At 70.6% G+C, this 13,646-nt stretch overlaps 1 protein-coding gene across 19 annotated transcripts in view; it reads left to right on the forward strand.

The window, feature by feature from the left end:
* Positions 1-13,646, forward strand: part of HSPG2 (heparan sulfate proteoglycan 2) — a 141,723-nt gene that overhangs the window by 50,252 nt on the left and 77,825 nt on the right. For 16 of the 19 annotated variants that reach the window (XM_089773103.1, XM_089773118.1, XM_089773102.1 and 13 more), the window contains 15 exons: positions 16-48; positions 3,567-3,692; positions 4,714-5,004; positions 5,850-5,969; positions 6,299-6,430; positions 6,591-6,735; positions 7,670-7,821; positions 7,964-8,110; positions 8,500-8,663; positions 9,532-9,711; positions 10,032-10,228; positions 12,499-12,646; positions 12,793-12,920; positions 13,016-13,102; positions 13,269-13,327. In XM_089773103.1, the coding sequence (XP_089629229.1) occupies positions 16-48; positions 3,567-3,692; positions 4,714-5,004; positions 5,850-5,969; positions 6,299-6,430; positions 6,591-6,735; positions 7,670-7,821; positions 7,964-8,110; positions 8,500-8,663; positions 9,532-9,711; positions 10,032-10,228; positions 12,499-12,646; positions 12,793-12,920; positions 13,016-13,102; positions 13,269-13,327 (2,109 nt within the window). The remainder of the gene's footprint in view (positions 1-15; positions 49-3,566; positions 3,693-4,713; positions 5,005-5,849; positions 5,970-6,298; positions 6,431-6,590; positions 6,736-7,669; positions 7,822-7,963; positions 8,111-8,499; positions 8,664-9,531; positions 9,712-10,031; positions 10,229-12,498; positions 12,647-12,792; positions 12,921-13,015; positions 13,103-13,268; positions 13,328-13,646) is intronic. The other 3 variants (XM_089773105.1, XM_089773121.1, XM_089773120.1) reach the window with 1 other exon arrangement.

Genomic DNA, 13,646 nt, shown 5'->3' on the forward strand with positions numbered 1-13,646 from the left:
TCTGTTCGCTTGCAGCCCAGCCCCCGCCCCTGGCCGGGGAGTCGTCAGGTGAGTGGGGCGAGGGGCAGGTGCGGGGAACCTGGAGGCCTTGGCAGCGCGACCGGCAGCGGGGCGGGCTCCCCGGCTCTCCCGCTCAGACCCTGTGGGGAGCCCCTTTGCCCTCGGGAGCCCCCGTGCCCCGCGAACTGGCGCGAGCCGTGTGGGTGCAGGGGTCTGCCCCGGCCACCTGCGGCCTGAGGAGTTTGCAGAGGTGGGGGGAGGCTGCTGCCCCCCGTGCTGGCCCCTGGAGCGCCCGCCCGGGGGGCCCCTGCAGCTGGCAGGAGAGTCACCAAGGTCCCAGAAGCCCAGCCGGGGTCAGCTGGTCTGGACACAAACCGCTGCTTTCCCCTCCCCCGCCGGGGGCCAGTGGGGTGCTGCCCGCCCGCCCTCGCCAGGGGCTGCTGTCCCTGTAACGCACCAGACAGTCCGGGGCACCGCGGAGAGGGCCAAGTCAGGGCCAATTGCTCAGAGCCAGGGCTGCTCACAGCCCCGGGGGGCGGGGGGGTCCTTCCCTGTAAGGCGCCAAACCAGCCGCACCGAGCTCTCCAGCTGCCCTCGGCTGGCAAGAATTCACACGACTGATCCCCTCAGACACCCAGTGCTCCCTGTGCCCCCCCATTCGCCCCTCACACAGGGGAGAGGTTATAGCCCATCCCCCCCCCCGACACCCCAGTGCTCCCTGTGCCCCCCCAGCCCCCCTTCACACAGGGGAGAGGTTATAACCCATCCCCCACCTCCCCTCAGACACCCCAGTGTTCCCTGTGCCCCCCCAGCCCCCCTCACACAGGGGAGAGGTTATAGCCCATCCCCCCCCCGACACCCCAGTGCTCCCTGTGCCCCCCCAGCCCCCCTTCACACAGGGGAGAGGTTATAACCCATCCCCCACCTCCCCTCAGACACCCCAGTGTTCCCTGTGCCCCCCCAGCCCCCCTCACACAGGGGAGAGGTTATAGCCCATCCCCCACCTCCCCTCAGACACTCCAGCGCTCCCTGTGCCCCCCAGCCCCACCTCACACAGGGGAGAGGTTATAACCCATCCCCCCCCAGACACCCCAGCGCTCCCTGTGCCCCCCCAGCCCCCCCTCACACAGGGGAGAGGTTATAACCCATCCCCCCTCCTCCCCTCAGACACTCCAGCGCTCCCTGTGCCCCCCAGCCCCACCTCACACAGGGGAGAGGTTATAACCCATCCCCCCTCCTCCCCTCAGACACTCCAGCGCTCCCTGTGCCCCCCCAGCCCCCACTCACACAGGGGAGAGGTTATAGCCCATCCCCCCCCAGACACCCCAGCGCTCCCTGTGCCCCCCAGCCCCACCTCACACAGGGGAGAGGTTATAGCCCATCCCCCTCCTCCCTTCAGACACCCCAGTGCTCCCTGTGCCCCCCCAGCCCCACCTCACACAGGGGAGAGGTTATAACCCATCCCCCACCTCCCCTCAGACACCCCAGCGCTCCCTGTGCCCCCCCAGCCCCACCTCACACAGGGGAGAGGTTATAACCCATCCCCCACCTTCCCTCAGACACCCCAGCGCTTTCTGTGCCCCCCCCCCCAGCCCCACCTCACACAGGGGAGAGGTTATAGTCCATCCCCCACCTCCCCTCAGACATCCCATAAGACCATAGTGGATCGGAGAGGAGTCTATTGCTAGAGATTCTCTAGGGTTTAGTCAGGACGAGAGGATGGAAGAGGATGAAGTATGGGCCAGATCAGACGAAAAACATTCCCATAAAAAAGAACCTGACACGTCAGGAAAGGGCAGACGACTGAACAGCGACACGTTTTGCAAGTGCTTGTTCCCAAATGCCAGACGTCTAAAGGACGGGGGGGGGGGGGTTAGGGTGCCACGTGTGACAGGAGGATACGGCTACAATAGGATCACAGAGCCCTGGTGGAATGAGGAGAGTCGCCCTCGGGGTGTGTCGGCCCCCCTGCGAGCCAGTGTCCGTCTAATTAGCACCGCCCGTCACCGGGGAACCGCCCCTCACACGCGGGGCAGCCAGAGACCACTGCAGTCCAAGCCCGGAGCCCGGCTCCGTAACTGCCCCCCCACCACACAGATCCTGCAAGCACAGGAGCAGCCCCCTAGCACCAGCCCAGCCTCGGCAGACGCCTCGCTTGGCCCCTCCTGCGCCGAGTCGGGGCAGACGCGCGGCCGTGGGCACGGCCGGGCGTTAAAATCCAGGAACGTGGCAGCCCCAGGTCTGGCCCTGCCCCCTTGGCACCCGCAGCCGCTCCCAGGTTCCCCTGGGTGTGCCGCCCCTGCGGTTTGGGGCTGGGCCGAGCGGGCGTGTGGGCAGCCTCCTGTTTGCATGGCTCCGGGCCTTGGCAGCTGGCTCCGTGCCTCTGTGCAGGTGCCTCGCCTCACCCAGCGCCGGAGCCCCAGGCCGTGGCATGGCACCCACGGTTGAGCTGGGAACCAGGGCCTGGGCCCGTGGGTTCCGGGGAGACTCACAAGCCCCTGGTCCCTCTAGCGCAGCTGGGCTGGACCAGGTGAGCTCTGGCCCTCTCTGTGCTGCTCCGGGATCGTCCAGAGGGGCTCTGCGCAGCACTGGCACTCACCGGCCACGCGGGACTGGCAGGCTCCATCTCCCTGGCCAGATGGTGAAACCCACCCCCACCTGAGCCAACCAGGGTCAGAGCGGGTGCTTAGCGTAGGCACCTGCCAGGCCAGAGTCCAGATCCACCAGGTTCTCCTGGTGCCGTGGGCAGGTGGGCCCTGTGCCACGGTGTGTGTTGTGGACCCCATGTGCTCCATAGCGTGCACCCCGTGGCATATAATGTGTGCAGCCCGTGGCGTGTGCTGCTTGATGTGTGTGTCCCCTGGCATGTGCCACATGGTGTGTGCCCTGTGGCGTGTGCCGCTTGATGTGTGTGTGCCCTGTGGTGTGTGCGCCTCGTGGTGTGTGTGCCCCAAGGGGTGTGCCCCGTGGCATATGCCACATGGCATGTGTATCCCAGCATGTGTGCCTCCTAGCATGTGCTACGTGGTGTGTGTTCCCTGTGGCGTGTGCTGCTTGGCGTGTGTGTTCTGTGGTGTGTGCGCCTTGTGGCGTGTGTGCCCCGTGGTGTGTGCCCCATGGTGTGTGTGCCCCGTGGCTTGTGCCACATGGCATGTGCATCCCGGCATATGTGCCTTCTAGCATGTGCCAGGTGGTGTGTACTCCTCGTGTGTGCCCCGTGCCATGTGCCGTGTTACCACAAAGCACATGCCGCATGGTGCCAGCCTCTAAGCGTGTGCACTGCTTGCTTGGCTCCTGAGCACTCGGCTGCAGGGGCAGTGGCCCGGGTGGCTGGGCGGGGGCAGTGAGGGGAGGCGGGAGCAGGCAGCGCAGCTGCATTCTCTGACCCAGGAGCAGGCAGCGTCCCCGGGGGTGGCGGCGAGGCCCCTCGGCCGGCGGAGGAGCAGGGCGATGGGCAGGTCCAGCCCCCTGGCCGGGAGTTGCCATCCCAGGAGCTAGCAGGGCCGGGCCCCGCTGCCCCTTCCCACCCCAGGCGCTGACCTCGGCTCTCGCTCCTGCTGTTGCAGTGACCCCGACCGTGCGAGCCTGCACCAGGGAGGAGTTCCCCTGCGGCAGCGGGGAGTGCATCGACCTGGAGTTCCGCTGCGACCGCCGCCCCGACTGCCGCGACATGTCCGACGAGCGGGGCTGCGGTGCGTGCCGGGAGCGCTGGGGGCGGGGCCGTTACAGGGGCGGGGCCATGGGCGGGGGCGGGGCCATGGGCGGGGCATGCCAGGAGCACCTGGGGCAGGGCCATTACAGGGGCGGGGCCATAGGCAGGCTGGGGGCGGGGCCATAGGCGGGCTGGGGGCGGGGCCATAGGCGGGCTGGGGGCGGGGCCAGGAGCACCTGTGGCAGGGCCATTACCGGGGTGGGGCGTGCCGTTTCGGGACTGCCCAGGGCAGAGCCATAAACTGCCAGGGCAGGACCTGGCTGGATCCTTCCGGCTCAGCCCCTCCCCCTCGTCTCCGACCCCTGCACAGCCCGGACCCAGCCTCCCCTCGCGGAGATGCCGGGATCCCTGGCCCTTGCCACCTCAGCGCCCACAGGAGCCCCCAGCACCCTCCCGCCCTGGGCCCCCGGCCGGCCGGCTGAGAGCAGGCACCTGCCCTGGAGGGCCCGTGAGCGCTGCACCCAGCAGGACCTACCCCAACCGCCTGGCAGTGGGGCTGGGAGCTCCTGGGCAGCCGTGGTCGTGGGGCCGTGGGCTGACCCGCCCCCTGCAGAATGCCCCCCCGCCTGTCGGCCCCAGGACTTCCCCCCCCCTCCATTGGGGGAGGGGCTGGACACCCCTTGCCCAAGGGGCAGCTGTCAGGACAGCCCTTGGCACAGCCGGGTGCTGCCTCTCCCCTGGGCACCCGCCGGCCTGGCAGTGGGCTGGGCCGGGCCAGGTGTATTGGGAAGACTCTGCCCATGGGCACGGGCTGCCCGCAGGCTCTCCTGGAGCGTGCCGGGACACCGAGAGCGCTGGGGCCTGCCGGTGCCCGCAGAGACCAGGCCCCGCAGCTCCCCCCGGCCCGGCAGCCAAGTCCTCATTCCCTGGGCCGGATCCCCCTCATGTCTGCAGCCCGCCTGGCCGCAAGCCCCTATGGAGCCAGCCTGGATATCTGCCCCGGCTCCCTGCCCGGCCTGGCCCAGGCGCTCTCTGGTCTCACGCTCCCCGTCTGGCCCCAGACCTGCAGGAACTGGAGACCCGCCCACCCCGGCCCATCACCACCCCGCAGCCGGCAACCACCCGGGCGCCCACCCCCACGCCCTCCACGCCCATGATCACCACCAGGCGGGTGCCGGCCACCACACCCCCCCGGCCTGGCACCCCCAAGCCAGTGCCCTCCCGGCGGCCTATCGAGCTGCGCCCCTGCCGGCGGGACGAGGCCGTCTGCAGCAACAGGCAGTGCATCCCACGGGACCACCTGTGCGACGGCGAGCGGGACTGCCCGGACGGGAGCGACGAACTCAACTGCGGTAGGGGGAAGCGGGGCCGGCGCCCGTGGGGCTGGCTAGTGGGGGGGAGGGGGCTGGGCCAGCGCTGGTGGGGCCTGTCTAGTGGGGGGGGGCTGAGATGAGCAAGCATTGGAGCATTCTGGATAGTGTGCGGGGGCAGGGCCGGGCCAGTGCCAGAGCAGCGTGGCTAGCGTGCGGGGGCAGGGCCGGGCCAGTGCCAGAGCAGCGTGGCTAGCGTGCGGGGGCAGGGCCGGGCCAGTGCCAGAGCAGCGTGGCTAGCGTGCGGGACAGGGCTGGGCCAGTGCCAGAGCAGCGCGGCTAGCGTGCGGGGGCAGGGCCCGGCCAGTGCCAGAGCAGCGCGGCTAGCGTGCAGGGGCAGGGCTGGACCAGTGCCAGAGCAGCGTGGCTAGCGTGCGGGGGCAGGGCCGGGCCAGTGCCAGAGCAGCGTGGCTAGCGTGCGGGGGCAGGGCCGGGCCAGTGCCAGAGCAGCGTGGCTAGCGTGCGGGGGCAGGGCCGGGCCAGTGCCAGAGCAGCGCGGCTAGCGTGCGGGGGCAGGGCCGGGCCAGTGCCAGAGCAGCGTGGCTAGTGTGCGGGGGCAGGGCCGGGCCAGTGCCAGAGCAGCGTGGCTAGCGTGCGGGGGCAGGGCCGGGCCAGTGCCAGAGCAGCGTGGCTAGCGTGCGGGGGCAGGGCCGGGCTGGCGCTGATAAGGCCTGGCTCATGTGCGGGGGCAGGGCTGGACCAGGACGGGCGGCGCCGGGGGGGGAGGGGGGCTGCCACATGGCACAGTGCTGGGGCAGGGGCTGTGCCAGGCTGCAGGGAGCTCTTGTGCCAATGGGGGCCCAGCTCACTGGTGGATCCCCCGCCAGGCACCCCCATCCCGTGCGAGCCCAATGAGTTCAAGTGCCGGAACGGGCACTGCGCCCTCAAGCTCTGGCGCTGCGACGGAGACAACGACTGCGGGGACGGCTCCGACGAGATGGACTGCCGTGAGTGTGCCGGCCGGGGGGGGGGGGGGGCAGGAGGAGGCAGCCGGGCTGGGGGTGGTGGGGGGCCATGGCTGGGCCTGGGGTGGCGGGGGACGCAGGCGCGGGGAGGCGGCCGAGCCGGGGGAAACCCTGGCTAGGCCGGGGGCAGTAGGAGACACTGGCTGGGCCTGGGGATGTGGGGTGGGGGACGGGGGACCCTGGTGGGGGGAGGCGGCCGGGCCAGCAGCGGTGGGGGACACGGGGCGGGGCAGAGGCCAGTGCTGGTCAGGTCGGGGGTGCCCAGGCATTCGCAGGCTTACGCCCCCGCCCCTCCCGTCACTCGCCTGCAGCCACCAAGGGCCCCGGCGACACCTGCGGCCCGGACCAGTTCATCTGCGTGTCCAGCCGCACCTGCATCCCGGCCAGCTACCAGTGCGACGAGGAGACCGACTGTCCCGACCGCTCCGACGAGGTCGGCTGCAGTGAGTGCGGGCGTGGGGGGCTCCGCAGTGGCCTTGGCGGTGGGGTCTTTGCCCTCGGGGAAAGGGGAGGGGCTGGACCCTCAGGCCCCCGGGATGCCCTCCCCTTGGAGCTGCTGTGGGGTGGGCGCCGCCTGCCTGCCTCACCTGGTTCCTCCCCCAGCCCCGCCGCAAGTCGTCACGCCTCCCGAGGAGTCGGTGCAGGCTGAGCCCGGGCAGACAGTGCGCTTCCACTGCGTGGCCGTCGGCGTCCCCACCCCCATCATCACCTGGCGACTCAACTGGGGGCACATCCCCGCCAGCAGGAGGTAGGCTGGGGGGGCCAGGACACCCCAGGCACTGGGGAGGGGGTTTCAGAGAGGGGCTCTGGAGCATGGGGGGGAGACTTAGCGCGAGGGGCTGTGCAGTGCAGGTGGGGCTGGTGGGAGGAGGTGTGCAGTGTGGACGGGGTGTTGCAGTGGGGGTGGGGCTGGCGCGAGGGGCTGTGCAGTGCGGGTGGGGCTGGCGGGAGGGGCTGTGCAGTGCGGGTGGGGCTGGTGGGAGGAGGTGTGCAGTGCGGATGGGGTGTTGCAGTGGGGGCGGGGCTGGTGCTAGGGGCTGTGTAGTATGGACGGGGTGTTGCAGTGAGGGCTGGGCTGGCGCGAGGGGCTGTGCAGTGCAGACGGGGTGTTGCAGTGGGGGTGGGGCTGGCGCGGGGGGGCTGTGCAGTGGGGGTGGGGCTGGTGCCTGGGGCTGTGCCGTGGGGGCGGGGCTGGTGCCAGGGGCTGTGCAGTGCGGATGGGCTGTGCAGTGGGGGCGGGGCTGGCGCGAGGGGCTGTGTAGTGGGGGCGGGGCTGGCGCCGGGGGCTGTGTCGTGGGGGTGGGGGTGGGGCTGGCGCGAGGGGCTCTGCAGTGCGGACAGGGTGTTGCAGTGTGGGTGGGGCCAGCGCCGGGGGCTGTGTCGTGGGGGCGGGGCTGGCGTGGGGGGGCTGTGTAGTACGGATGGGGTGTTGCAGTGGGGGCGGGGCTGGGGCCGGGGGCCGTGCCGTGGGGGCGGGGCCGGGGCCGGGGGCTGTGCCGTGGGGGTGGGGCCGGCGCGGGGGTCCGTGCCGTGGGGGCGGGGCCGGCGCGGGGGGCCGTGCCGTGGGGGGGGGGCTGTGCCGTGGGGGCGGGGCTGGCGCGGGGGGGCTGTGTAGCACATGGGGCCGCCTTGCCAGGCCCCCTCGATTAGAAGCGTCAGGCCCTGCCCTTCCCCCGCCCCAGAGTGTCCATAAGCAGCGAGAACGGCCGGGGGACACTGACCATCCGGGACGTGAAGGAGGCCGACCAGGGGGCCTACACCTGCGAAGCCATCAACGCCCGGGGCATGGTGTTCGGGATCCCGGACGGCGTGCTGAGCCTCACTCCCCGGCACGGTGAGCCTGGGGCCTGGGGAGGGGGGTTCGCTTTGGGGTGACCTCCCCAGCGCTGGCCCGGCCGTCCCTGTGGGAGCCTGGATGGGGGCGGGGAACTTCCCAGGGGCACCCCGCTGCCACTGTGCTCTCTCCTCCCCGGCAGGTCCCTGCCCCGACGGACAGTTCCCCGTGGAGGGCACCTCCCAGTGCCTGGCCTGCTTCTGCTTCGGCATCACCACGGCCTGCCGCGGCACCAGCCGCCACCGGGACCAGATCCGCCTGCGCTTCGACATCCCCCAGGACTTCAAGGGTGAGGGGCGGCGGGGCAGCTGCCACGTGGCCACCCTCTTGCTCCCTGGCCCAGGGGCGCTGCCCTGTGGCACAGCCGGGGGAGAGCCAGGCTGGCACTTCCTAGCTGGGCAGCAGGCCCCTGCCAGGGGTGTAAGCCCCTCCAGGTAGCCTGGCCGCAGCCCCTGTCGCTGCCGGGCTGGCAGGGCAGGCTACGGGAGGGCTGGCAGGGGAGGGAGAGGAGGGCAGGCAGGGCGATGGGCCACAGGGCAGGGCTAGTCCGTGGGTCACTCTGGGAGGCCACTGGGGGGGTCTCTGGGGGGGAGAGGCTGGAGGGAGCCCTGCAGCAGCCCTGTCCCTGGGGGGGGCTGTGCCAGGGACAGGGGGCTCAGCCTGTCCCGCTCCTGCCAGGCGTGAACGTGACGACGCCGGCGCAGCCCGGGGTGCCGCCCCTCTCCTCCACGCAGCTGCAGATCGACCCCGCCCTGCAGGAGTTCCAGCTGGTGGACCTGTCCCGGCGGTTCCTGTCCCACGACTCCTTCTGGACGCTGCCCAGCCAGTTCCTGGGCAACAAGGTGAGGAGCCGGGCCCGGGCCCCTCGGGGGCAGCAGCCTGGGCGGGGGTGCGACTGGAGCAGCCCTTCCCTCTGCCGGCACCGGCGGTGGCCCGAGGGCCGTGGCCCCTCCAGACATCCCTGCTAGTTCGGACTCCGTGCCGCACGGCTACACGCAGCAGGGACTAGGCTTCCTATTCCGAACTACCGTTACTCCTCGTGGAACAAGGTGTACAGGTAGTTCGGACTAGGAAGCCTAGTCTGAACTACCTAGTCCGTGCCGCGTGTAGCCGCGGGCACGGAGTCCGCACTAGCGGACATTTAAAAATGGCGGCGCCCGGCAAGATGCAAATGAAGCCCGGGAAATTCAAATCCCAGGCTTCATTTGCAACTCCGGTTGGCTACATTAACCACCCTAGTTCGAACTAGGCAGGTAGTGTAGACATACCCAGGGTGAATGCAGGGCGAGAGCCTGGGGCGCCCCTTTGCCTGGGGGTCCCAGCCCCGTCAGGGGCAGGGGAAGGGCCGGCAGGAGGAGGGACCCCTGGCTGGGGGTCCCGGCCCGGTCGGGGGCAGGGGAAGGGCCGGCAGGAGGAGGGACCCTCTGGCTGGGGGTCCCGGCCTGGTCGGGGGCAGGGGAAGGGCTGGCAGGAGGAGGGACCCTCTGGCTGGGGGTCCCGGCCCGGTCGGGGGCAGGGGAAGGGCTGGCAGGAGGAGGGACCCCCTGGCTGGGGGTCCCGGCCCAGTCGGGGGCAGGGGAAGGGCCGGCAGGAGGAGGGACCCTCTGGCTGGGGGTCCCGGCCCGGTCGGGGGCAGGGGAAGGGCCGGCAGGTGCAGGGCTCCTCTCTGGGTCCGGCCGGCGCCGTGACCCACGCTTTCCCCGGCGCCAGGTGGACTCCTACGGCGGGTACCTCAGCTTCAAGGTGCGCTACGGGCTGGCGCGCGGCCAGGCGGAGCCCCTGCAGAAGCCCGGCGTGGTGATTGTGGGTAACGGGCAGAAGCTCATCTACCGGGCCCAGGTGCCCACCCAGCCGGCGGTCGTCAACCAGCGCCAGGTTCACTTCTCCGAGGTGGGTGCCACTGGCAGGTCCCGGCACGCGGGGGCGCCGGGCGGGCTCTCGCTGCCATGCCCGGGGGCCCTGCGACCGAGGCTCACTCTGGCTCCCCTGTGGCAGCCCCGGGCGGGCGGAGGAGGCTGACGTGGGCGTTCTCTGCCAGCCCTTGCCTGGCCCCGTGGCCAGGACCCACGCCGGGTCGCCCTACGCGCCAGGGCCGAGGGGCGTGGGCACGGCCCGTGGCTCCCGCGTGGGGCCGCTGTGGGGGTGCCCTGTGGCCCTGCCTTCCTGGCCCGCCCACGCGGACGAATGCGCCGTTGCCCCCCCTTCCCCAGGAGAACTGGCAGCACGAGTCGGGCGCCCCGGTGAGCCGGGAGACGCTGCTTCTGGCCCTGCAGAGCCTGGAGGCCATCCTGGTGCAGACGGTCTACGACAACAAGATGGCGAGCGTGGGGCTCAGCGACATCGCCATGGACACCACCACCGCGGAGCTCACCGGCCAGGGCGTGGCCCGGGGCGTGGAGGAGTGCAGGTGCTGTCGGGGCCCAGGGCCGTGCTCCCCCCCTCCGGTGCTCAGGGTCCCCCAGTACCGCCTGTGTGCCACGGGGCTCCCAGCATGCTCTGGGGCCCCTGCCTGTCATGGGTCCTGCAGTGTCGTCTGCGGGTCCCCCATGCCTCAGCTCAGCAGGGTGGGGGGCTGGCAGGGCAGTGGGGAAGCAGAGGCGCTGCGGCGAGCCGGGGGCTAGTCCTGGGGGAATTCTGCCCCACTGCGCATACGCAGAGTTCATGTCTCCTGCAGGATTCTTTGCTTCCTCACGGCAAAATGTGGCTCCCCCTGCTTCGGAGGGGGAAGCAAAGGAAGCCACAAGAGCAGCCATGCAGCCTCCCCAGCAGTAGGTTTTGGGTGCCTGAGGCAGCTGGCAAAGAGATAAATTGCTGTGGGGCAGGGCTGGGGCACTGGGCTTAGCTGCTAGTCTCAGCGGGGTGGGGAAGACGGGATTTTCTCATCCCCTGCACAGCATCTGGGACTAGGTCAGAGCCGCCCCCGGACTTCTCCGCAGGCTACAGGAAACTGTGCATCTCTCCTCCCTCCCCTGCTCCCTGCATCCATCGCTCCTCAGCTGCAGGGGGAGGGATCAGTGAATGGAAAGCTGCCCGCCCCCAACCTTCCCTGCCTCCAGACCCCTTTATACCCAGGCCCTCCTGCTGAGCCTCATCCCCCCCCCAACTCCTCACCATCTCCAGTTCCCAAGACCACCCTGATGAACTACCTACACCCAGAATCCCACTCCACTGAGCCCCAACCAGCTGCACCTGGGTACAGCAGGGAAGTGGGGAGTGGGGGGGGCACTGCAGGGAAAGTGGGGGTTGCTGAGAGGAGTGGGGTGGGGTGGGGTGGGTACAGCAGAGAAACGGGGGGCATTGAAGGGAGTGGGGGGTACAGCAGAGAAGCAGATGGTGCTGTGGGGAAGTGGGGGGCGCTGAGGGAGTGGGGTACAGCAGGGAAGCGGGCAGTGCTGGGGGGAAGTGGGGGGCGCCGAGGGACTGGGGGTATGTGCTGGGGGGAAGTGGGGGGTGCCGAAGGACTGGGGGTATGTGCTGGGGGGAAGTGGGGGGTGCCGAGGGACGGGGGGTATGTGCTGGGGGGAAGTGGGGGGCGCCAAGGGACTGGGGTATGTGCTGGGGGGAAGTGGGGGAGCCGAGGGACTGGGGTATGTGCTGGGGGGAAGTGGGGGGAGCCGAAGGACTGGGGGTATGTGCTGGGGGGAAGTGGGGGAGCCGAAGGACTGGGGGTATGTGCTGGGGGGAAGTGGGGGGTGCCGAAGGACTGGGGGTATGTGCTGGGGGGAAGTGGGGGGTGCCGAAGGACTGGGGGTATGTGCTGGGGGGAAGTGGGGGGTGCCGAGGGACGGGGGGTATGTGCTGGGGGGAAGTGGGGGGCGCCAAGGGACTGGGGTATGTGCTGGGGGGAAGTGGGGGGAGCCGAGGGACTGGGGTATGTGCTGGGGGGAAGTGGGGGAGCCGAAGGACTGGGGGTATGTGCTGGGGGGAAGTGGGGGAGCCGAAGGACTGGGGGTATGTGCTGGGGGGAAGTGGGGGGTGCCGAAGGACTGGGGGTATGTGCTGGGGGGAAGTGGGGGGTGCCGAGGGACGGGGGGTATGTGCTGGGGGGAAGTGGGGGGCGCCAAGGGACTGGGGTATGTGCTGGGGGGAAGTGGGGGGAGCCGAGGGACTGGGGTATGTGCTGGGGGGAAGTGGGGGAGCCGAAGGACTGGGGGTATGTGCTGGGGGGAAGTGGGGGGAGCCGAAGGACTGGGGGTATGTGCTGGGGGGAAGTGGGGGGTGCCGAAGGACTGGGGGTATGTGCTGGGGGGAAGTGGGGGGTGCCGAGGGACGGGGGGTATGTGCTGGGGGGAAGTGGGGGGTGCCGAGGGACTGGGGGTATGTGCTGGGGGGAAGTGGGGGGCGCCGAGGGACTGGGGGTATGTGCTGGGGGGAAGCCCTGACTACTGGGGACTGTGCGGTGCCCTCAGCACTGGAACGTCCCAGTCCTGAAGTGGGGATCCGGGGTCCCGCTGGTTGCTGGGTGCAGGTTTCTCCCGGCTGGGGGACTGACCCCTCGATCCACCCCAAGGGACCAGCCTGCCCTTCCCAGCCCCCATAGAGTGAGGGGGAGGGCTCCACCTGCCTCCCCCCCACGGCAGCGTCGCTGCTCCGGCGCCCCTTGCTCCATCCTGGCTCCGGCCCCGAGCCTGGCCCCGTCCCACTCCGAGCATCAAGATGGTCCCTGCTCCCTTCCAGGTGCCCCGCCGGCTACGCGGGCCTGTCCTGCGAGCGGTGTGCGGCCCGCTTCGAGCGGGTCCCCGAGGGCCCCTACCTGGGCACCTGCTCCGGCTGCAACTGCCACGGGCACTCCAGCGCCTGCGACCAGGTCTACGGCTACTGCCTGGTAAGAGCCGGGGAGACGCCGGCCGGCGGGCGGGGGCGGGGCCGCACACGTGGCGCCGTGGCCAGCCCAGGGCATGCTGGGACATGAGGGCGCCAGGGGGCTGCGGCGGCGCATGGTGGGGCCTCACCACCCCCTGCCCCCCCCAGAACTGCCAGCACAACACGGAGGGGCCGCAGTGCAACAAGTGCAAGCCGGGCTTCTTCGGAGACGCCACCAGGGGCACCGCCACCGCCTGCCGGCCCTGCCCCTGCCCCTACACCAGCCCCGAGCGCAGGTGAGTGCCCGGAGGCTCCTGCCCAGCCGGCTTCCCTTCCTGGCTCCAGGGTGCTAACCTGGGCACGGGGACCGTCTCCACTTTGCTGCCTACAGATTCTCCGACTCCTGCTTCCTGGACACGGACGGCCAGGCCACGTGTGACGCGTGTGCCGTGGGCTACACGGGGCGGCGCTGCGAGAGGTGGGTCCCGGGGGCTGCGGGGCGGGGTGAGCTGAGGGGCCCTGCAGGGTTTGGGGGATGAGCGGCAGGGGTTGGCGTGGCCTCTGGGATGTTGGGGGCCAGGAGCCTACACTCTGGGGGGGGCCCGTGGCGCTGTCTGACCCAGAACCTGGCGCCTTTCCCTTAGCTGTGCCCATGGCTACGAGGGGAATCCCATGCAGCCGGGTGGAAGGTGCATCCGGACTGGTGAGTACCCTCTGCACCCCACAGCACCCCCGCTTCCCTGCTGTACCCCACTCCCCTCAGCGCCCTCCACTATTCCCTGCACCCCACAGCACCCCCCATTTTCCTCTGCACCCCACAGCACCCCCCGCTTCCCTGCTGTACCCCACTCCCCTCAGCGCCCCCCACTATTCCCTGCACCCTCTGCACCCCACAGCACCCCCCGCTTCCCTGCTGTACCCCACTCCCCTCAGCGCCCCCCACTATTCCCTGCACCCTCTGCACCCCACAGCACCCCCCGCTTCCCTGCTGTACCCCACTCCCCTCAGTGCCCCCCACTCCC

The sequence above is a fragment of the Pelodiscus sinensis genome, chromosome 24 (genome assembly GCF_052426305.1).
Source record: "Pelodiscus sinensis isolate ZL-2025 chromosome 24, ASM5242630v1, whole genome shotgun sequence".
Taxonomy (NCBI): domain Eukaryota; kingdom Metazoa; phylum Chordata; order Testudines; family Trionychidae; genus Pelodiscus; species Pelodiscus sinensis.